This window comes from Drosophila navojoa, chromosome 4, assembly GCF_054131105.1.
Source record: "Drosophila navojoa isolate 15081-1374.11 chromosome 4, UAZ_NAV_1.0, whole genome shotgun sequence".
Classification (NCBI taxonomy): Eukaryota; Metazoa; Arthropoda; class Insecta; order Diptera; family Drosophilidae; genus Drosophila; species Drosophila navojoa.
In genome coordinates, this window is record NC_142892.1 from 2,824,969 (window position 1) to 2,848,535 (window position 23,567).

Genomic DNA, 23,567 nt, shown 5'->3' on the forward strand with positions numbered 1-23,567 from the left:
AGCATCAGAGAAGGTAAATTCATTTTAGATTCGATTGCTGCGTACACCCCTCAGCCAAATGGGAGACATGTGCAACATTTATCCTAGAAATAATCCAAGCCCGGCGCCAAAAGCCCCATAAGTCCAAACCGAATACACTCAGCCAGATTTGAGTGCAACTCCCGCTCCAGCTTCAGCTCCTTCAGCTCCGCTAGCTGGCTGGCTTCTTGTCACAGTCGAAGTCAAAGCATGCATTAGCATTGTTTACCTGACTCGGATCGAAGGATATGGCTCTAACAATAAAGCAATGAGTGAAACTGACAATTGTGCCAGGATATTACGAGACGGGCTTTTATGCTTAACTGTTGCTGCCAGCGCCAGCCCCGTTTGGCTTTTTTTTTACGTGCCGTAGCACTGCAGTCAACGTTCGATGCGAGCCAAGTCATAAAATGCTTGCCCAAATCATTTCGGAAACTTGACATACTATTTGCCTTTGTATGTGTTTACTTCTTTTTCTGTTTTGGCTTGACATTTACGTATCGTTGAAACCGCCGTCATCAATTGATAGTTGAGCTTGAGAACTTTGAATGGAGCGTGCGTGATGATTGTAAAAATGAAGACTGTTCATTTGCTGAGGTTGTGTTAGGGCATAGTTGAGGAAACCTACATTAAATATGATTAAATGAGGAATAAATATCGGGGCAAATGTACTTTAACAGGGTATGCCTGCCTAAGAGATACCCCTGAACTCTGTGCTGAGCTGCTATTCCAAGTGCATAGGGCAAGAAATATATGCAAAGACTTTTACACGTTCTGCCAAAAATAATGTAGGGTATATTATGCATTATAATCCCGCTAATACAAAAAAGGGCATAGAATTTATCTTCGATTTTTCGCGATATCGAGACTAGACTGTATAACTATATAGATATTAAATATAGTTATATATAGTAACTTTCGATCAGAAAATATAACTTTAAATGTGTATGTAGAATGTATATTATACATACATACATATTTTGATATGCTCACCCTTCATATATGTGCGTATTTCGCATTACGATGAAAGCTTGTTGAGGTTGATCCCCATATATTCTCATAACACTTTGCGGCTTCACACATAACTTGGCACCTCGGTGAGTCCTAATTTATATGCAAATTGTCTCGTATAATTTTTTATCAGTTGCGCTTAACTCTTTAGCTTGCTTTAGTTTACTCTTATTTATTTTTTTGCTGTTGTTTATTTTGCATTATTCTTGTTCTTTACTTTTTTTTTGTGTGTTGCTGCCGCAAGCGTGCGCCATTTAATAAACATCACATGAAGCAGAAGCAGCAGAAGCAGCAGTAGCAGCGGTAGTGGCAGCGGATGCTAAAAGTAACCAAAATAGCGTTAGCAACTTTTTAGTTCCCCTTGCCCTGGCAGATCCGCCTGAAGTCATGTCAAACAGGGCGACATTTGCAATAACGGAAAATAATATGCAAATGCAATTATGAATCGCATCGGCAGCAAGTGAAGCGATAGCGCAGACCATAACACTTCTGACTGGCTATATTCCAGCAGTATCAGCAGCACATAGAGAGCGACAGAGATACAGCGAGCGAGAAAGAGAGGACGCAGTAGGATTATGCATTTGGTTAAGTTTAAGCTTTCTTGCATAAAATATTCAGCTCATGTTAACTAGTTGTAAAGTAATGTTTTATATATATAAAGACTATAAAGACTTTAGCTATCCCTTAGTTATGTATTAGCAAATTAAAGACATTAAATAAGTTTTTAGCTTAGTTTTCATGATGCGTTCAATCTCTAGAAATATTGTGTTTAGTTAAATCTGAAATCTTCATTTTCTTGTATGTATTTACTTAATTTCTCATTCTAGTTGAGCTATTGGAAATAACTTGCAGCAATAATGCTTGGAATATTTAAAAAGACAATATATAATGCTCGCACCTATGCTCCGCTACAGGACGTATACGTGTTGGGCATAGATAAAAATTGGTCGGCAGTGGCTAATCAGAGCAACTTATATGTGCCATAAATTAGAAGGCGACAGAACGGCATCCGTTAAACATTTTGCCGCCTGTGCAGCAGGCGGTGTGTCCCTTTGTGGTTGGTTGGGTGTTGGCCATGACTCGGACTGCCTTTCCCTCTATCTCTCTATCTCTCTCTCTCTCTCTCCCAGCCCTCTTTCAGTGTGTAGTCTGGGCTGATGCATGAAATGTAATAAATTTCGTTATCTATGCATTATTTATGCCGTAATTTGGTATTTTAGCCCAAAAACAGAAAAATGAAAAGCGTCAAGCGGCCTGGCAGCCATCCAAACAGTAGCGAGCCAGTCCATCTACCTATCTCACTCACACTGGCCCGCTGCCTTGCTCTCCCATTAAGCTTCGCCTCTCAACCAAAAATGGCGTCGGGTCAACATTACACATTTTCACCAATTTTCCTGTTACTTGTACACAGCATACATAGTACGTATGTGTGTGTGTATATGTGTATGTGTGTATGTAAAGACGCATAAATAACACTTACAGCATTTCGTTTTTCAGATGTGTACATTATACATGCAATATACCTATATATATGTATATAGTATATACATATAAACATATATTTACTATATGTCTACTATTCAAGCGATAGTTTGTGCAGCTCTTAAGCTGTGACCACTTTCCGTCCATTTAATAAATTTTTCAAGTTCTCCTTTTTAAATTTCTACGAAGAAGTCAGCTCTAGCTGTGCACATCCTAAAGGAAACACATTGAAATTCTTGAAAAAAACATTTATTTATAGTTAACTTTTAATAAAGCATCTTAGGCAACGGGCAAATGAGCGCCTTGTGGCTGGAATCCGTTCTCATCGGCAATGTATTGAACAGAGTATGTAACACCATCATCGCCGATATACTGGTACGAACCCTGAACAGAAAGAGCCTCACTATCTGTGCCAGCGTTCAGCAGTTTGGCTGTAGCTTGAGCTGAAGTGCCATCGGATGTCTCATAACTGTAGAAAAGAAACAAAAAGGATTAGTAAATACTTTACGGTATGCTATGGATGAACACATACGCATAGTTGTAGCCTTCAGGTCCAACATCCGAATCCGACCTCACGATCTGTACAGTTGCCTGCTGTTGTGCATTGAGGGGTGCAGCATTCAGGTGTGCAACAACGGCGAAGAGAGCGACGAAAGCGATCAGGAATTTCATTTTTAGTTGAGGCTGTAGCGCGTTTGAGATATCAAAGGTAACTATGCTAACATCTGCTCATCGGAGCCGTATTTATATCAAAGTTTGAAAACTCTTTGTAGTAGACCAAACTAGTTTTATAGTTTGGTATTGAAAGCAAAAAATGTTTTAATGTTAATGAATAGCTTAAAACTTGTTATAAGATTTTATGGACTTCACAAGGCGAAGGCGTGCAGACAAATAGACTAAAATACATATGAGCATAATCTGTGCATACATTATAGATAATTTGATAAATAATGTGTATTATTTGCGGCGATTTTTGATGACTATAAATTTATTTAAAGTGCAGCTCAGATCTGATTCTATCTCTTTTGCACTCAGACGATTTCAATTAGCAACGATAGTTAGTCTTACAGCACACGCCTCATGTCTGCATATGCGTATGTATATATGTATATATACTATATATGTATATGTATATATGTATATGTATATGTATTTGTGTCCACTATCACTTTCAGCTTAGAGATAAGCAATCGGTTGACAACCGGCACACTCTGCGTGATCTTGACCAGACTCAAACCAGGTCCCAAATCTAGACTGACCAAGGTTATGGCTATGCCAATAGCTGCTTGACTACTCTGCCATCTTCAAATATATATTTGTTCAACTTAACATTTTTTTCATTGTTTTTAATTAGTGGTTTCAATTTTCTTATCATCGAAACGAAATCAAGCGACTTTTTGTAGATTATTGTAATTTTCGTATACAAATTTTACTTAACTTAAAAGTTCTATTTTTGTACAAAATTAACATCTGAATAGAGGTTCGAAAATAAAGCGATTAAAAATATTACATATACAATAAATATTCATTTGCGTGTATTTCTTTCTTATATTTATTTTTATTTGATAATTTTTTATAATTATTATTGTAAATTAATTTTTATTTAATATGATTTATCGATTTATCTACAGCCGATTTAATGAAAATACATATTTGCTTAAGTCTTTTTATTTAAAACTACTTTTATGGATGATATAAATTGTAATTTTATTTTTCTATATTAGCTTAATTATAAATTTTGAAAATTATCCTCTTTTTCATTTAGCAAAATTTTCAAAAAATTGAATATAAAGAATTGTCAAAGAAAAATGACAAAATATTAGTTTGTATTAATAAAGGCGCCTAACGATGTCGATTGTATTAAGTCGTATATATAAATTTTATTTAGGTGTTTCTTGTTTAAATAATCGAAAGCAAAAGCTTAATGAAGCGTTATTTATCTGAAAGTGATCAGAGAATTTTACTATAATTTACGAAGAGGTGCACTTCAGCTGTCTTTTAATAATAATATTTGTAGCTTTCAAGTCAATAGCAATCTGACGGTAGTTGAAAATTAAAAACAGGTGAAGTTTGTAAAAAACATTTATTATATTTAATTTATTTAGGATTTAAGGAAACGCATCTTAGGCTTCAGGTGCGACGGGCAAATGAGCACCTTGTGGCTGGAATCCGTTCTCATCGGCAATGTATTGAACAGAGTATGTAACACCATCATCGCCGATATACTGGTACGAACCCTTAACAGAAATAGCCTCATTATCTGTGCCAGCGTTCAGCAGTTTGGCTTCAGCTTGAGCTGAAGTGCCATCGGATGTCTCATAACTGTAGAAAAGAAACAAAAAGGATTAGTAAATACTTTACGGTATGCTATGGATGAATACTTACGCATACTGGAAGCCTTCAGGTCCAACATCCGAATCCGACCTCAAAATCTCTACAGGTGCCTGCTGTTGTGCATTGAGGGGTGCAGCATTCAGGTGTGCAACAACGGCGAAGAGAGCGACGAAAGCGATCAGGAATTTCATTTTTAGTTGAGGCTGTAGCGCGTTTGAGATATCAAAGGTAACTATGCTAACATCTGCTCATCGGAGCCGTATTTATATCGAATTGATCAAATATATTTGCATTTCGCAAAGGCTGTTGCTTCCGAAATCTGCTCTGGACGATTTCAAGGTCAACAGTTATTAATGAAGAACCGCTCAGAGAAATAACTTGTTTTTTTATTTCTACTAAAACTATTTCTATTGAATAGTGTGACCGCTTAGTTTGGTGAAGATGAAAAAATAACAACAATAAATAAAACTAGTTTATTGGCGATATAACAAAAGTTGAGACGAAAATACCAAATAACATATCGCCAAAACGAACTCGAATCATGCATATTTATTAAACAAACAAGTATTAAAATTAGTCTACGGGCTCCAATGTAAATGTGATTAGCACTTTAATGAAGTTCAAGTTTATATATGCTGTACGAACTATGCATGCGCGCTTAAATGATGATTTTTGTTGTCTACAGTATCATCGATGGTAAAGACCTAAATATCGATGTGTATCGAGGTGTAACAAATTAATACATCCATGATAAGTCTTAATTGAAATAGGTATATGAGATGAAAGTAAGAGAGATGAAGGCAACTATATCGTAATGTATATCAGAGTACCATGAATGGAATTTGGTTAGCAAAAATTTTCAAATGGAATAGATATTATATATAAATAATAGAAGTTATATACTAATAATGAAACTATGCATAATGGAAGAGTGGGAGGATTTCGCAAGGGATATCTGAAGATATAGAAGATATTATGTTCTGTATTGTTGAAGATTGAAGAGTTTTAAGACTTTCATGATGTTATCGTTCCTGGTGTATTGGATACTAAAGAATGCTATTATATTCAATTTATACAAAATAAATATAATATAATATACACTTACACTAATATAATATACACTTTGGGTTACGCTCTTGTTTGAAGAATTTTTATAGGGTTTCTTTTCAATTCTTTGTGCATTTTCTCAAAATGCATTTAACTACTTTGTCATAGTCAGTAAATTTGAAATGTCATTGCGACTTTCAGCTGTCGAGTGGGAGGCACAACCTTGTGCCTTTCATGTACAGCACACAGACACGTAAACATGTGCCATACAAGGCTAGACGGCCACTCGTTAGGAGTACGAGGGCGAGTGAAAGAACTGTCAGTCACAGTCAACTTTGTGGTCCAACTGCCCTTAAGTCATATATCATGTATAGAGCTTAGATAGTTGGCTTTTCCCTTTATCTAGAGCGATAGAAAATGTCAAATAATATAATAGGAATGAAATTAATGCTCGTATCATCATATATAGAATGATAAATTCTATATATGTATATCGATATACTCTTGCTTCTTCATATATTTAGTTGAAGCTGAAGCTTCTTTAGATTTATGAATTGGATAGTCAATCTCAGATTTGTCCCCTCATCCGCTCGGGTATTTATTGTTGCAATCAGGTTTTGAATAACTGGCTCAGCTTGAAGCCGCTGGGTCTCATTCAATTTGTCGTCAGCGCAGTTCACCTGTTCGCACATAAATTATTTCTTATCAAAGCGAACGAAGTGACCACACAAAACTTTTGTCTTTTTTTTTCGACCGAAATTGCAGCGTTTTCTATCTGCAATTTCAATCGTTTCTACTTCTGCTGCCGCATTTTTTTTATTTTTATTTTTTTTTTTTTTTTTTTTTTTTTTTTGTCACTCGATAATTTGTAGATGTTCTTCGTGCTGTCGTAAATTGTCTTTGGCAGGCCAACAGGCGTCTGGACGCTTTTCGAGTCTGTGCCAAAAAAAAGAAAAGAATGGAAGAAAAACCAGAAACTTTAGTCCTAGACGCGCTGAGCGCGACAGCCAAATCAACAAGCAATTGTTGCTGGTAAAACACGTCGATGTCCGCTGAATAACCTCATGCCCCCGCCCCCACCTCTCCTTCATCGAGGCTGCCCGGCAACCTTGGTTAAAGTCGATAAAGATTACAGCGCAGCAGGCAACGGAAAACTTTTTAATTTTATAAAAACAAAACGGAAAACAGTTGAACTGCAAGACAACAGCAAGACAAGAAGAAGATGCCAGAGTGTCAAAAAAATATACATACATATGTATATACATATATCTAAAATATATATTTGAAATATATATACGAGCATATTTATTGTACAGATACAATTCTTAGAGTTAAGCAATCTCGACTTTTTCTAAATTCCAAATTAAAATTAAACATATTAATTAAATATATTAACTAAGTAAATCAAAAAAATCTAAATTTTGTATATGTGTATTAGACTATATATAAATATATTTATAATAATATAAAATTTATAGCATAATGTATAATATATAATATATATATATAGATATATTTATGAATGAATTACTTCTGAGTCTTGGCCATAATCTTGACTTTTGCTTTTCGGAACTCTATTGCATTGAAATGTGACTGTTATACAGTTCGCTTATAGCTGAAAGACCTAATATACCAAGCTTTTGTTATAGCTTAGGTTTACACATATATCAGAGCTTTCCCACGGATACAAATGTCCCAAGAAAACCGTTATTTTTATGCTTGTCTATTTGGAAAGCTGTAATGAACGCAGGAGCTTTAAAAGCTTGGCATATATCCCTGCCTATAGCTTTTTTTGTAAAGCTTGCCGGGGATATTCATTCAGCACACATACCAAAAGCTCTTAAAGAAAACATAGCAAAATGTTGTTAAAAAAAAACACACACAACAACAATTGTTTCTAGGCTAAAATGCATTTGAGGCCGTGTCGAATTTTGGCCACTAATTGAAATTCTTTATTTATCAGGTTACTGTCCGTGAGGCTGCACTCACTGTGTGTCTGACTCTGTCCGATTGTCTCTTTATGGCGCACAGCTCCCACAGTCATGGACCTCAATCGCGTGCCCCTGGCCGAAACGTTTTTCATTTATTTGTTTTTCTTTGGGTGGGCGGCGGTGGGGCTGGCTTTCCATTCCATTTCCTCCCGCCACATGACGCGCATGCAAAACAAAAGAAAAACTGTAATGAAATTTGAAAACTGCAACAACAGCAACGGTGCGGAGAGATAACCGTGCGGGCGGGGGCGGGGTAAATATGGGTAAAATATCATCTAAAAGGCAAAACAACTTCAAATGTAACCTTGATTTTAGTCAAATGCAAAGAGTTTTCCTCCGTTTTTTTTTTTTTTTTTTTTTTTTTTGATATTCAAATGTGGCATAATCGAGATGTTTTCCTATCTAGTATTTTCCGCTAGAAATACGACAAAAGCGTAACATATATATGTGTGTGTGTGTGTGTGTCTGTTCCATCATTATAAACATCAAATATTTCGATGTAAATGTCAAAAGCTTCAAATTTAGCAGCAAAACACGCTGAATGCTTCAATTATTGTTGCCAGCTCTATGCAGCTGTGTACATGTGTGCGTGTGTTTATATAAATGTGCGTGTGTGTGTGTGTCAACTGTCAACCTTTGTCAGTCCATTTGCTTGTGAAATGCTAATCCTATAAGAGCGACTGTCTCGTTTGCATCGTTTAATCAGTGAAAATCACAAAATGCGAGACAACACCGGAAACCTCTCATTCTCTGTGTGTATGCGTGTGTTGCGACTGCAAAATTCCATTTCCGTTACACAAACACACACATAAAGAGATATATGTATGTGTGGAAAAGAACAATTCAGCATATAATACTACGTGATTATTATAATGATAATATTAACAGCAAGAATCCGGTTTTCTGAATCAGAATGCGGTTTGCTGTCTGAGAGGCCTGGGCATCAATTTGAACTGTTAGTCTCTATCAAATGATAAGTAATCAATAGGTTTTTGCTTACATGGTCTATAATGGCTAAGGCCTTGCCCTAAAATATGCATTTAATAAATCCGAGATCGGCGAGAATACAAGGAACAGAGAGCAGACAGTAAAACATGACGTTCGATGAATGAAAACGGAAATGAAATAATTACAGAATTTATTGTCTATTTTCTACATAGATGATCTGAAATTCCATTGAGTTTTCTTTAATTTCCCTAAACCCAAAAAAAAGTCAATTTCAGTTAAATTTGAATTCACTTCAGCAGCTACCTCAAGCTGCTTCAATATTGACAATAACAGCAACAACAAGTGCCATTTGAATGCCGACGACGACGACGACATCGCACCGCATCATTATCATTGGCCGTTAGAGCCGTGTTCGCGGTTGAAATAGCCAATTACTGCAGGAAACCATTAGCGTTCGTATCAGTGTCGTCAATCTAAGTACTTCCGGCCAGGCTGCAGACGCCCTCAAATTCAAACCGAAGCAGTCGAGGCAGAAGTGTGCTGCCAGAAATGGCCACCGTCTAGTGGGCATGGCAAACAGAAAAAAGGCGAAAGCGATGAACAGCATTATGCTCACTGCATTGATGAATATCTGTATGTATATATGTATATTTAAATGAATATATAGATATATACATAGGTATATTAAGTATCTAGTCTAATCAATAACAAATTGAAATTAATTTTAAAAACATTAAATTTATAAAAATATTTCGAGTGAAATGATTAACTTCAAAAATGTTTAGAGATTGTCATTGAGATTTTTTTTTTATCGAATTTCCTATTCGAAGTTGTCATCTGCAACGAACAATTAATGAAACCATTTCCAGTTTTATTGAATTCAACATTTTTAGCCGATTTATTGTTACTTAAAAATCTACTATATACTCAAAGCGTCATTTGACATTCTAGTCTAACAGGTATATAACTTATATTGAAAACTGAAAACTATTTATAGCTAATGGATGTTACGTATTCATCATGCACATTCACACGTGCTAAAACTTGTGGCCTTGTTGCTTATTGGTTTTATTCTTAACGTTTGTAGGCTTTTGCCTACATAATAAAGCAGCAGCTTTGAGATGAATTTGACGAGTTTGAAAGCTGGAAATCTATAGCTATGTAGCACAGACAGGTTAGTTTCTACGTAACCGAAGTAAAGTTGTAAGATCGTGCGTCAGCATCTTGTATATTGGAATGAAATTACATTCGACTTGAAGTCGAGGCACTCGATAGGCCTAAATTTGTAGTGCCAGATTCTGATCCTCTGGATAGAAAGGCAACAAAATGAGTTGTTGGTATTTTGTGGCAGGTTTTAGTGGTTTCATTTATGATTTTTGAGTATATATAGAAATCTACACGTAATTGTATACGCGGAGATCGCTTCGGGCCAGTTATGAAAGCTGAAAAATCTATGGCGCGAGATCTATGCAATAGACGGGGTATTTGCTAGTCTGTCAGCAGCAACGGAGACACTTTTGCTTAAACTTTCGTTTACTATACCTGGTTGACAATTTTAATAACAAGTGAAATTTCACATTTAAAAAATTTTCAAATAATACTTTAATGATATAAACAATTCATGCCAATACAGCTATAAGCATTTATATGTGAACTGGGTATACAATTTACACACACACACGCATTACACGCTGGCAATTTAATGCGCACAACACTATAACGTGTAGTGTATGCACAACATGTAGCATACTTATGAGAGGTACAACAACAACAACAACAAAAAGAAGAGCGGCAACTCTTGCCATTAGCTGCGAAACTGCTGCCTGTAGATGAAGCCTCATCATTTGCTCGTTTTACACACACACACACACACACACATCTCTATATGTATATATTTGAAACGTCGCTCAGGTGTGCTGTGCTCTGCTCTGTATCCCAGGCCAGTTTGATAACTGTACTCGCCATGTACCGGGCTGCTAACTGGTTACATTAGACGGAGGGAAACAGAACAATTCAACCTGCTCTTTTGGCATACTAAACAGCAGGAGCAGCAGCAGGAGCAGCAGCAGCAGGAGCAGCAGCAGGAGCAGCAGCAGCAGCAGGAGCAGCAGCAGCAGCAGGAGCAGCAGCAGCAGCAGCAGCAGGAGCAGCAGCAGGAGCAGCAGCAGCATCATCATTAATACTCCAACACCAGCAACTATGAGCTTAACACCTTTGTTGTTGTTGCTGTTGTTGTTGTTGTTGTTGTTGTTGTGTGCGCGGTATAAATTAATAAAAATTTCATGTGCCAAATAATTACAATTAACATGAGTTCTTAATTAAGAGCTGCTGCTGCTGCTGATGTTGCTGTTGCTGCTGTTGCTGTTGCTGCTGTCGTCCTTGTTGCTGTTAATAGGCTCGTTCATTTGCCATCGCCTCGTCGACGTCGTCGTCGTCATCGTCGCGTCGTCTCCCTGTTTTTACCTTTAATGCAATACAACACATTCGGCTGCGCTCGGTGCGGTTCGTTAAATTCCAGCCCCAAATCTGTCCCACTGACTACTCCTTCCCCTTCTATATATATATATATATATAATTTTTTTTTTGGCTGACTGCTGCTGCCTGCTTAATTTTCTGCCTGCCAGCAATATTTTTTGCTCGCTTTTTTTTTGCAATTGAAGTGTCGATATTTTATGTGTTGTTCGTTCGCTTAATTAAAAATGCCAAAGGTTAACGCATGCGACCCAGTCTGTAGCACAATATCGCCCTCTCTCTATCTCTTCTTGCTCTATCTCACTCTATCTATCTCTCTCTGTCTCGCTCAACAGCTCGCACGCTTATGAATTTCATTTATTTGAAGCACATAATTTTGAAGCATTTGCTATATTATTGTTGTTGTTGTTGTTGTTGTTGTTGCTGTGTGTGTGGCTTTGCATTAGCTTTTCTGTTGCTGTTCAGTTGCTGTTTGTTCGCGTGTTTTTGTTGCAGTTTTTAATCCGCTTTGGGCTGAAAAGTTTAATCAAAGTCGTAAAAGCAGCTGCACAGTGGCTCAAGAGTAATGCAAATTTTCAGTAGATAATTTAGGGCAAATAATGGGCAAGAAGAGTTTTTGGTAGGTAAAAATGTTTTCAGATGTTGATTTCTTAACTTTTGTATATCTCTTAACGACTCAAGACTTCTTTCTAGTTTACTAATCAGACCCATCAAAAAACGTTGCTTGCTTTTATTCTTGACAAATAACATCTATTAGAAATTCTATCTATTCAATATATTATATCTTGGTAAGAATAAAATCTTTTGATTAATTCTGTATATCATTTCTTCACCAAATAATCTCAATTTCTCCAGCCTTTCATTTTTCCTACAACTTTGCGCCACTGTGCTGCGATATTATTTATGTTAACGTTTAGTTGAATTTCAGAAAACTTTGACACGACTTTATTAATAGCAGCTGGACGTTGAGTTATGTAGCTTGTGCGTTTTGCATGCCAAACTATTTTGGATTTGAGCCATGTTTTGCGGAGTGGCTTTGCAGGTTGGCTGGCTTTGTAGCTACCCAAAGTGCAGTTGGGGCCAAATAAACTTTTGTTAACTCTGACATAGTTCGCTCAGAGCGGCGTTATGAAGCCGGAAGTTACAGTAGTTCATTGTTCAGAGCTGAATGACAGGGCGATGGTCGATGGTAATGTTCAGTGCAGCAAAAGGGCATTATCAAGTTTGTATTTAGGGTTGGAATCAGAGTTAGGTTGAGGGTGAGGGTTAAGCACTTAATGCTCCATGAGTGAGGCGAATGCTTGAGAATACATAATATTTGTGGAACTATAAATTCTAGCTTTAAAGTATAGGGTATATGTTTTGGGTAGCTAGCCCATGTTCGTCCAGCCTGATGAGAGATCAGACAGCGCTCACACCTACGGTTGATGGACAGGAGCAAGTGTAGCGGCAGTTGGGTGTGAGCTAGTTGACCAACCGAAGTGCAAGCTAGAAAGAGACGGGACGGGACAGGACAGGACAGGACAGGACGGGGATAAAGAAGGAGACAGATATAGGTAGAGGGACTGGGCCAAGCCGATGTGGAAGTCAGTGACAGGAGCAGGCGAGAGTGAATGGCAGGAGCAAACAAAAGCGAAAAGGCTAGGTAAAGCGAAGCCAAGGGACGAACAAGATAAAGAGAGCGAGTGAGTGGAATGGGAATTGAGGGAGGACAGTGAGCAAAGCTGAGCTCGGTTAGAAAAACCTAGCGACCGACTGGCTGACATAAATATGTAAACAAATGTCAAAATGACAGGCACACATAGAGACATATTTCAATGCGAATATGAGTGCTGACTAGTGAGAAATGTGAGTGTGTGTATGCATAAGTGTGTGCGTGTGTGTAAGTTGTTGTTCACATTCTGCACTGCAGAATATGAAAAATGCATGACAAACGGCCCCAAACACGGGCGGACAGGCAAAGACCCAAAAACTGGAAATTGTATAAAAACGCGCAAATATTTTACACACACACACACACACCCAGGTTCGCACACATACAGCTCATGTGGATATCTAACAGATGCGTGCGTTTGTTAAGTATAGTTGGATGTCGCCAGGGAGAGGGCGGAAGGTCGGTAGAAGTGGACGGGTATGCTATATGATGCCCTTAAAGGCTCTGCTCAGATGGAGGCCCAGCAGCCACAGACAACGCTGTGCTGGCCATGGCTGCCACCAGCCTCTCCACCTGTGCCCTGATGTGGGCAAGGTGAGGCTGTGGCTGTGGCTGTGGCTTTAATGACGTCATACGGCCAACACAAAATGCCGTGCAATACCCGCAAAACCTGAACGCAAACAGAGAGCCAGCGAGAGCATGAGAGCGAGCGTGAGCGTGCCCGCTCAGCAAGCGAACGCTCTCACAGCAGCCAGGCTGTGCAGAGAGCTGGAGAGGAAGAGAGACAGAGAGCGGTTGCCAATATACACCCGCACTTTCCCTCTCTATCACCCTCTCTCTCTCTCTCTCTCTCTCTCTCTCTCTCTCTGTTTTTCTATATGGATTTCCATCTCTATATATCTCCCTTTACATTTATGCTGGAACCTGCACAGCAATCTGTGCGTGTGTGTGTGTGTGTATGCTTTTGTATTGTGGAACACTTTTGATTTTTTACTTGACTTAAGTATTAATGAGAATTTATAGCTGACAGCTCAGCTGCAAATATATTTATATAGACAAGTATATACAGATATATGCTCTTATAATTTATATAATTTTTTTTAAAGATTTCCATGTTTTTTATTTTGCTGATACGGCATGAATTATTTAAATGGAATATATGTGTAGAGTCTTAAGCCTACCATCGTCATTTTATAGTTTTTTAATAGAGCTGAGTTCCCAATAGATGAAGTTGCTTCAATTTTGATTAACTAGAGATGTGACTAGTAAACTATTGCCTAAATAGACTTACCGTACAGCACTTGAAGCATTAGGGATAGAGAGTGAATGGTGAGAGCTTATAGAAGATTATCAGACCCTCAAAGCAAATGAAAAGGCTTCTTGGGCGATGGGCAGTAACTCGTATGCCAAAATATATTCATATTTTAAATAAAAAATAAATAATAAATTAAATGCAATAAAAAAAATTTTAAAAAAAATTTGAATATTCAAATTTATATATCTGGCTTAATCAGTGAATAATTTATTCAAATATTAATAATGCATGTGATTAATAAATATCGTAAATCAAAATTGATCACAAATAATTTCTTATTATACGAAAAAATGTTAGGCTTTATCAGTTTCGCAGATAAATAAAAAAAATATTCCATATTAAATAGGAATACGAAGTAGAATGCAAAATATCAGTTTCAAATTTCGCTGATGAATGAAAAAATAATCCATTTGAAATAGAATAAGAAATCTCTTTGCCAAAATCAACGCTTTGGACAATCAACAGTGAATTAGATTACATTACAAGCCAAAGCCAAAGCCAAAGTCAGAGCCAAAGCTAAAGCTCAAATGGTATTTGCTTCGCTTAGCCAAAAGACTGCTAATATGGCCAATTAATTAGGCCAAATGATTGGGCAAATGTGAATGCATTTCGTGATTAGCAACGACCGCAAAAGCGCGCTGCGCGTTGCTTTACAAAAGTCGCGAAGGCGAGAAGACGAAGCCGCGATACGTTTTGACAAAACAAAATCCATTATGCTAATTTACAGAAGATAGCTGTTGTTGTTGCTGTTGTTGTTGCTTTTGCTGCTGTTATTGTTATTATTGTTGGTTTTCTTGGTTTTCTTGTGGCGCAGCAGCAGCTTCAAAGGCGCTCAACGCACAAAAGCAAAGCAAAGCAACGTCTTGTGGCATGCCTGCCATATAATGCTAACACAGATATGCACACACACACACATACATCTACTTATCTGCAACTGTATGTGTGCTTGGCTCTTTAAACGTAACGGTAAGACAGCGCACAACAACAGTAAAATGAAAGAAAAGGTCACGCACTGAACGCTAAGCACCATATAAAATATAATGCACACATGTACACAAACACAAACGCACCCAAAGGTAGAAGGGAGGAGAGTAAGACAGGGAGAGAGAGAGAGAGAGAGAGAACGAGTGAACGAGTGAGGGAGAGTGAACAAGTGGCAAAGGCGACTTTCTGTTACCTTTCCAGTAATAATCAGACTTGAGATGATGAAATATCATCGAAATAAAAAGAAATATTCTATATAAAATATATAATAAAATACAAATATTCTATATGATGAAAAATTAAAATAAAATTAATAAAAACTAATATTAAAAAAAATATATATTAATAATAATAAAAAATGCAAATATTCTATATAATAATGAAATAATGAATTAAAAAAATAATAAAAAATAATATAAATTATAATAACATTAGCAATAATAATTGTTATCATTTTTCATTACCTTTCCTATGAGATTTTGTATGCAAAAGAAGATATTTATATTATAAAATAAATATTATAATAATATAATTATTTTATAATAAATAATATAAATTATTTTTGTATATTACTAATTATTATTTTTATTATTAATTATTTTTATTATTTATTAGAAATAAATCTTGATAAATAACTAAAATATGAATTATTCAAGAATTTTATAGGATTTCTGGTCAGCCTTAAGTCTGCTGACCATTTATAGATAATTTTATATATATGTTTGTATATATAAAACACCTATTAGTACCCTCACACACACACACACACACACACACACACACACACACACACACACACACACACACACACACACACACACACACACACATACACACATACATAGGGTATCGGCACGATAAAATTGATAAATACAACAAAAACAAGTGCGCGGCAACAACAAGTGGACGCTCGCTCAGCTAGTCAAGCCACAAGCCCAGGCTGGCTGAATGAAACGCACAACTCACGCATTGCTTTAGCCTGAGATTAATCGCACAGCACACACGCTTCTGGGTGGTTAGCTGAGTAAATGGATGGGAATGGGGATGTGGCGGGCGGGTTGCGAGTCGCTGAGGTTGCTTACAACAAAATATTTGGTTGCAACAAAAATTAAGTTGAGTGCGTGGCGTTGGAAAATTGTTTGCTCGCATAAGGTGTAAGAAAAATGAACAGACACACACACACACACACACATACGCACACAGGCGCGCAAATCTACAATGCAAACACATCGCGCAGCTGAGAGACAGAGAGTGTGGGAGAGCGAGAGAGAGCAGCATCCAAGCAGCTGGCTCTGACTCTCTTGCTTGATGGAAAATGCCCGGGCAAACGCTTGCGCGCTGCTGTCATGGCTGATGTGGTTGTTTTTGTTGTTGCAGTGTTGGTTGTTGTTGTTGTTGTTGCTGCTGCTCAAACAATAATAAGTGTTGCCATTGCTTGGGCTAGCGCTTTACCTGTCTCTGGCTGCTGCTGCCTTCATCTGTCCAACAAAAATTTCATGCAGCCCCAGCCAAATTATGTATACGCCCCATGCACACACTGATAAGCAGAGTGTCTGTGTGTGTGTGTGTCTGTGTGTGCCAGGCCTTGCCCAGCCAAGTGAAAACTTATTTTCGGTGACAGGCGCTGGCCAATTTGCGCGCTTACGCCGCCTGGCTCAAGCCGAAAAACGGAGACAGCGACCGCGCCTACAAAGCGACCAAAAACAACCAAATATGAAAAAAAAAGGGCCAGTAATACGCTAGGGTAAAGGCAAAAGGATGTGTGGGGGGGAAGGGGAGTCCTTGCTGCAGCAGCGTTTGTCGCTTTGCTTTAAAAATTCAAAATGGCAGCAAAGCAAAAACTAGCGAAAAGTTCAACAATAAACAGGCAACATTTACATTCACTCTCCCTCTCTCTCTCTCTCGCTCTTTGTGTGTTTGTTAGTGTGTGGAGCCACTAATAATTCAGTAACAGGCAAAAGGCAAAAAGGAATGTAGCCAGCGCAAAGCAAACAACAACAACAACAACAACAACAACTGCAACAACAAGTTAAAGCATTTGCCAACGAGTTGAACTGACGGCCAAATGCACTGTAAAATATGCGGAAATTAAGGTAGCTTAGGCTGAAGTCAGTTAGTCTCCTAGCTTAGTATAAGTATCCAAAGTGAGTTTATAAATTCGATGAATAAGTAGTGCCTGTCTATCATATAGGCTTATTCTTAAGTTATGTGGGGTATGCACAACACATTATACAGTCATGTAGTAAAGTCTATGGGAGTATATATTTGGAGAACTAAGTTATTGTATATTCCCAGTAAATTTCATATATTCTTATTGAACAACTCTTGTTGATGCCCTTTGTCAACATTTACAGAACTAAATATCAACAGAACTTAAACTTCCCAAGGAGCTAAACTCATATGAACTAATTTTTCATGAATAATTGCCAAGAGCCAATATACCCGCATTACATCAGTCCACCATTAGAGTTCATTAGTGCATTAGAAAGAGTATATAGCTCAGTTGAGTCGCATGTGACACGCTAATATACCCACTTTAAGTAAACATATTACAGAGTATTAAAACGACTCACAGCAAATTGCATAAGTGTATCAAGAAGCCGAGAGACTATAAACGACTTTACTAATTCTCATGCACCATGAGCGAGTGTACTCCTCAAGCCAATATACCCAACCTGGGTACACATCAATTACAGTGTATTGCAATGAGTCGCATGCGAAAAGTGAAAGAAACATTTGCACTTCCTGCTCTTTTCTATGGCTCCCCAACGCTACTCCAAATCCCCAATACACTGACTCCCGTTTTAGCTACCTGCCACGCCTTTCTCACTGCCGCCCTCTCCTCATTCTCCCTGCTCCTCTATTCATATTGTTGCTGTGTTTATGTCTCGCATTGAAATTGCTCGCTGAGCGGGTCAGCGGTTGGCAGCGCCAAAAGGAAAATGTGTCAACTGAAATAAATGATTTTCGTTTTGCCGCTTCATTTTGCTTTCTATGTTTTTTTGTTCGCTTTCCTTTTTTTTTTTTTTTTTTTTGTTTTCCTTCATGTTCGCCTATATTTTAGACGTGTTTTTTCTCTCGCTGCTGCTGCTGCTGCTGTCGCCCTCGCATTGCACATTGCACATTTGTCCAGTGTTTGGCGTTTGGGCTCATGTCCCTGCCACGCCTACAGCCATCAGACAACTACCGCCGCTGCTGCTGCTGCTCCTGATGCCTGTGCTGATGCTTCAGCTCCAGCTTCTGCTGATGAGTGGTGAGTTGTAAGTGGTGCGGTGTGGTGGTGCTCTTGGTATTGGCGTTGAGTGTATGGCACATTAAGAGATGGCACAACACATGCTGGTTCTGTAGGTGGGCACAGACACGCCCTCCTAACGCCTACATATCATGCTAGGAAGACAGCAGCACAGAATTACATGCTGGCTGGGCGCCATGTACAGTGGAACAACACTAAGCTCACCATTAGCTATAATTTATGTAAGAACTCTATGGAAATTGTTGTGATTGGAAGCACAGATTGAGATGCAGAAAGCAGAGTGGAGTGGAGATATAAGGAAAAGAACTGAAGAAGTACTTGGCGGAAGCAGAGAGAGGTACCTGTTAAGGGAGAAGAAAAGATGGAAATGGGGAGGGCAGAAAGAAAATCGAGGAAAACGTTGTGGAAGAAGGCTTAGATCGACATATAGACAGAGAAAAAGGAGAGAGAGACCATGCAAAAGGAAAAGAGATAAGCTGAGAGGGAGAGGATAACAAGGCAGACAGGGAGTTAGAAAAAAATCTACAGAGTCAAAGAGGGGCAGACCAAGAATAAGAAAGATATGAAGAGCTAATAAAATTCACCTCTAATTATAATTATGAAAGAAATTTAAAAAGGAAAAAATAGTTTCCTTTTCCCTTTAAAGATCTTGACCAATTGAAAGATTCTTCAACTAAGCGAAAGCTCGCAGTCGCCTAACAAATTATTCTGAGTCACTTATTTGAGGTCTTATATACTAGCATAAAATTCATAGTCAGAGAGTTCGTAATCCTTTAACTGAGGCTTCATTTTCATTCAAATATAAGCTTGGGACATAAATTAAAACCTCTTTACGCTACGTATTCGTCGAAATGATTTGTCTATAATTTCTATTGTCTGTTGTGCTTTTGGCAGCCACTGTTTGCAGCGAGTGGCAGAAATGCTCCAGCGCAGCTTCTCGCGCCTGCTGTTCACAAAATTTATATATACAATATATTTATAAATGTATGTGTGTCTCTGTGTGTGTGTGTGTGTGTCTATGTGTGACAAGGCAATTCCTCTGTTGCTCCATAACCATTGCCAAAGTAGTTATGTTGTCGTTATTGTTGTTGTTGTTGTTTCGCTTTTGTTTCGAACATTGTTGTCGTTGTCGTTGTTGTCATCATTGCCCCGGCTGGCCCCAGCGCTGGGCTTTGGCATTGTGTTGGTGCAGGCCACGATTGTAGCTGCTAGCGCCCCAAGCATAGAAAACTTTTTATTTTTATTATATATATACATCTACATATATATGAATTTGCAACAGCCCCACCAATGAGCAAGCATACACTCACACACAGAGACACTGGGGCACACTCACACTGGCACGCTGGCACAACGGGGTTAAATAAGCTGTTAATTATGTGTTTAAAATTTCTGACATGACGCAGTGCAAATTATTTATTTACGATTTATTTTTAGCTCAATCTACATCTGTGTGTGTCTGTGTATGTGTATGTGTGTGCGACATTGCGCAATTTAGCCACCGAGCTTCCAGCACGGTGTCAAGCCTGTCGTACACGCCATATAAAGCATACGCAACGTGTGCGCCCGAGAGTCAGTCCCAAATGTCTATGTCTTTGTATTTGTCATTTTCTGTGTTCCGCCGCCAGCAACAAATTACGTACTTTGCGGCTGTGCGTGTGTGCCATTTGTCTGCTCTCACAATTGCAAACAATTACATACGGGAACAACAACTAGATTTAGTACAATCAATATATACTGTTAACCCCAAAAGTAAATAATTGACTCGGCTTTCGATTGGTATATAAAAATATTTATATTTATACATTGCTATAGCTATAAGAATAATATAGATTTTGCTCGATTCTATAGCACATTCTGATGCAGCTAAGTATAGGTGAAGTCATTAAAGTCAGCTAAAGAGTGGATCATAGATTCGCTCACAATCCTGAACAATCCTGATTACCTAATTGGTATACTCATGTTGGGTTCTGCGAGCGAGAGGTACATCCATATAGATATTTTTCGAGGCTAATCAATAATACTGGGTATGACGTATATCCCAACTGTAAGCAAAAATTGTTTAGCCGTGATTCATTATTATTTATTTGTCAACTAAGATAGCATTGAGTTTCTGACTTTTAAAACTCTGACTTTAAGAGTGAACGAGATTAACAAAGAAAAAAGTGTGTGAATCTAGGATCTTACCCAAAGACAAATGTTCATACGGATGGGCTTTCCAGTCATGATTAGAAGCTAAAAAGCAACATCTTAGGATATAATACCTCCATAATTGTACAATCTTCTATAAATGCGCATTTATATATTCAGAGCTATTGCAGCATTATCAAATTACTTATGTCAGTCTAAGAAATATTCAAGATTAACAGTAAAAGAAAATAAAATGATAGCACAATAAGGGTAAACGTAAAGTTTTAAATCATTCAAATTGCTGAATTGTCATCCATATCCATCACAATCACAGCGACAATCACTGTGACGCGTCACGAGTCACAATCGCAAATCAGTTGAGCATTTTCTGCTCTCTTTTTGTTTTTCCGGTTTTGTTTCTTGGGGCGCTAAGATTTCCGCTTAAATAATTCAAAATTTGTCGAAATGACAAATTACCCAACGTTTGCTGCCTGCATGTGTTTCATTAATTTAACGCTGTCGCACACACACACGCACACACAACGGCAGTTATATATGTATGTACATATACGCACACACGTGCGAGGCGCAAAAGCTTTGGCATTTCATTTTCATAAATTTGGCCAGCCACAGCAACAAATGACAACGGCAAACTCAATCAATTTGCGTGTGTGTGTGCGCCAGTATGTGTGTGTAAGCGTGTGTGTGTGTGTGTGTGTGTGCGTGTGTTTGTGTGAATGAGTGCGTATACGTGATTCGGTTGGGCGTACGAAACGTACTGAAGCTTCATACCACAAATTTATGCTTATTAAAAAATCAACAGTGCGCAGTGAAAAGTCAACTTCAGCATTGAATCCCGACTCCTTAAATGTGTCCTTGTTGCCGGCCATAAACTGAAATCATAAAAATCATGAACTTTTGCAAATATTGAGACGAATTCAATATGGTACAACTATTATTTTTTTTATATAATTTATATTTAAACTATGGTAGTACATTAAACTCGTACAATAGTCATAAATAATTTGTAGTTTAGATTATATTCTATACTATAAACATATATGAATTTTAAATTTATACATAAGTTCCAATATATAAATTCCAATAATTATAATAATATAATATATATAATTATTCAAAATTTAAGGCAAATTTTTTTCTTAGACTTTCTTCCTAGTCTTTCTAAATATCTCAATAAAATTTGAAGTAAATGCTCTCAGCTCTTTAGCTGCAGCAAAATGTCATACTTAACGTAAGTGAAAGCTTCATTTGTAAAGCAAAATGAATTTGATATTTAAAGAGCAACTGTCAACAGCTTGGCACACATAAATGATTGCAAGTCTTGGTCAATATATGACGCATACGACAAGTGTGCCAGCAGCAGCAGCAGCAGCGTCAGTAAATGAACTATATAGAGACAGAAATGCACGTTATACTAACGGCAAACAACAACAACAACAGATATGACAGCAACATCTACTAACGCAGAGCTTTAGCCGGCGGCCACGGCTGCTGCTGCTGCTGCTGTTGCTGTTGCAGTTGCTGCTCTGCTTGTATCCCGACGATTTAGCTGATTTATGTTGATTTGTGAGCGAGAAGTGCCAGAGCTGGTTGCGTGCTGCCATACCCAGCAGCAACAGCAACAGCAACAGCAGCAGCAAATATAGTTAGTGGGGCTTAGGCAGCCAGCAGAGGCCCAAAACGTTTGCTGCGACGCTGAGGCAGGGCAGGGCAGTAGCGTGAGCTTAATGCCAACAATAACAAGGACTTACCAACAGCTACAGTTACACACAGCAGCGGCAGAAGCAGCAGCAGCAGCAGCAACAACTACTCACTCACTCACACCCTTTGCTCCTTACTCTCACTCACTCTCACTCCCACTTCCACTCCCACTCCCACTCTCTCGCTCTCTTCTTTCGCTCAGTCCACTGAGAGCTGAAGCGTGCAGCTGTCGGCCCGGTTTGGGCTTCGGCCTCTGTGCTTCGGCTTCGTATGGCAGCTTCGGCATTTGTTTTCTGTTACGCTTCGTCGGCTCGGCAGTCGCGCCCAGCTTCGTGCTCTACTCTAAACACTGTGCCAGTCGGTCCTTCACGAAGAGTGCGGCTGCCAGCCTGCTGCTGCTTCTTCTTAATTCTGTCTCCGTGCGCTGAGCGCGTCGACGCTGACGCCGACGTAAGCGCTGCTGTTGTTACTACTGCTGCTGCTGCTGCTGCCCGAGTCACAAGTCCGAGTCCGTGTCCGTGTCGAGTTGAGTGCAGACGTTTTGTCCTCGTGAGCGCTGTGTGCAAAAAAAAAAAAAAAAAGGAAAAAAAGAAAAGAAAAACAGAAAAATAAAGCAGAAATGAAAAGAAAATAGTTCAAAGCGAGCCATAGATACATTTTCCACTTCTTCTCTGGTATGGCCAAGAGCAAACACAGTTTAAACAAAAGCCTAAAAATAAAGAAAAATATATGCCAAATTCCGCACTTAAATTCGATAATTTTGGATTATAACAAATATGTATAAATATATGTATATATATGTATATACATGTATATGTGTATGTAGAAAGTGTAATATATATATGAACTGTGCTTCAATCTGGCGCTGGGCGAAAAAGAGGCGTAGCTGCAAAAATCGAAGCCAACTTTATGCATATTTCTTGGTGTAGAGAGCGCGTCGTGCGTTTGTGTGTATGCGTGTGTGTGTGTGTGTGTGTGTGTGTATGAGTGTGTAAGAGCTAAGCACGGCAAATGTGTGCTAAGAAATTGAAATATATTTGCATATATTCATTTAAATTAAATATAATATATATTTTTGGCATACATTTTGAGCTTCTTTAGCCTTTTTTATGTATTCATTTAAAATGTAAAAGTTAACAAAAAAAAAGCCAAGCAAATTTTAAACACGCACACTCACACACATACGCACAACAAAAAAGAAACCCT

At 38.2% G+C, this 23,567-nt stretch overlaps 3 protein-coding genes across 9 annotated transcripts in view; 1 reads left to right on the forward strand and 2 right to left on the reverse strand.

Annotated features, from left to right (window-relative positions):
• Nucleotides 1-2,744: 2,744 nt before the first annotated feature.
• Nucleotides 2,745-3,248, reverse strand: LOC108650656 (larval cuticle protein 65Ag1). The gene is made up of 2 exons (XM_018099866.3): nucleotides 3,044-3,248; nucleotides 2,745-2,980 (listed from the first exon to the last, which is right to left on the reverse strand). Exons 1-2 carry the CDS (start codon nucleotides 3,181-3,183, stop codon nucleotides 2,791-2,793), a joined length of 330 nt encoding a protein of 109 aa, XP_017955355.2. The 5' UTR covers nucleotides 3,184-3,248; the 3' UTR covers nucleotides 2,745-2,790.
• A 1,332-nt stretch (nucleotides 3,249-4,580) lies between these two features.
• On the reverse strand, nucleotides 4,581-5,098 carry LOC115562316 (larval cuticle protein 65Ag1). Its single transcript, XM_030383597.2, has 2 exons — nucleotides 4,897-5,098; nucleotides 4,581-4,833 (listed from the first exon to the last, which is right to left on the reverse strand). The coding sequence occupies exons 1-2, from the start codon at nucleotides 5,034-5,036 to the stop codon at nucleotides 4,635-4,637; spliced, it is 339 nt and encodes a 112-aa protein (XP_030239457.2). The 5' UTR covers nucleotides 5,037-5,098; the 3' UTR covers nucleotides 4,581-4,634.
• A 17,733-nt stretch (nucleotides 5,099-22,831) lies between these two features.
• Rdl (Resistant to dieldrin) overlaps nucleotides 22,832-23,567 on the forward strand; it is a 38,472-nt gene continuing 37,736 nt past the window's right edge. For 4 of the 7 annotated variants that reach the window (XM_018101510.3, XM_018101514.3, XM_018101516.3 and 1 more), the window contains exon 1: nucleotides 22,833-23,035. The gene's annotated coding sequence lies outside the window, so the exon portion shown is untranslated. Of the gene's footprint in view, nucleotides 23,036-23,567 lie in introns of all 7 variants that reach the window. The other 3 variants (XM_018101517.3, XM_018101512.3, XM_018101507.3) reach the window with 2 other exon arrangements.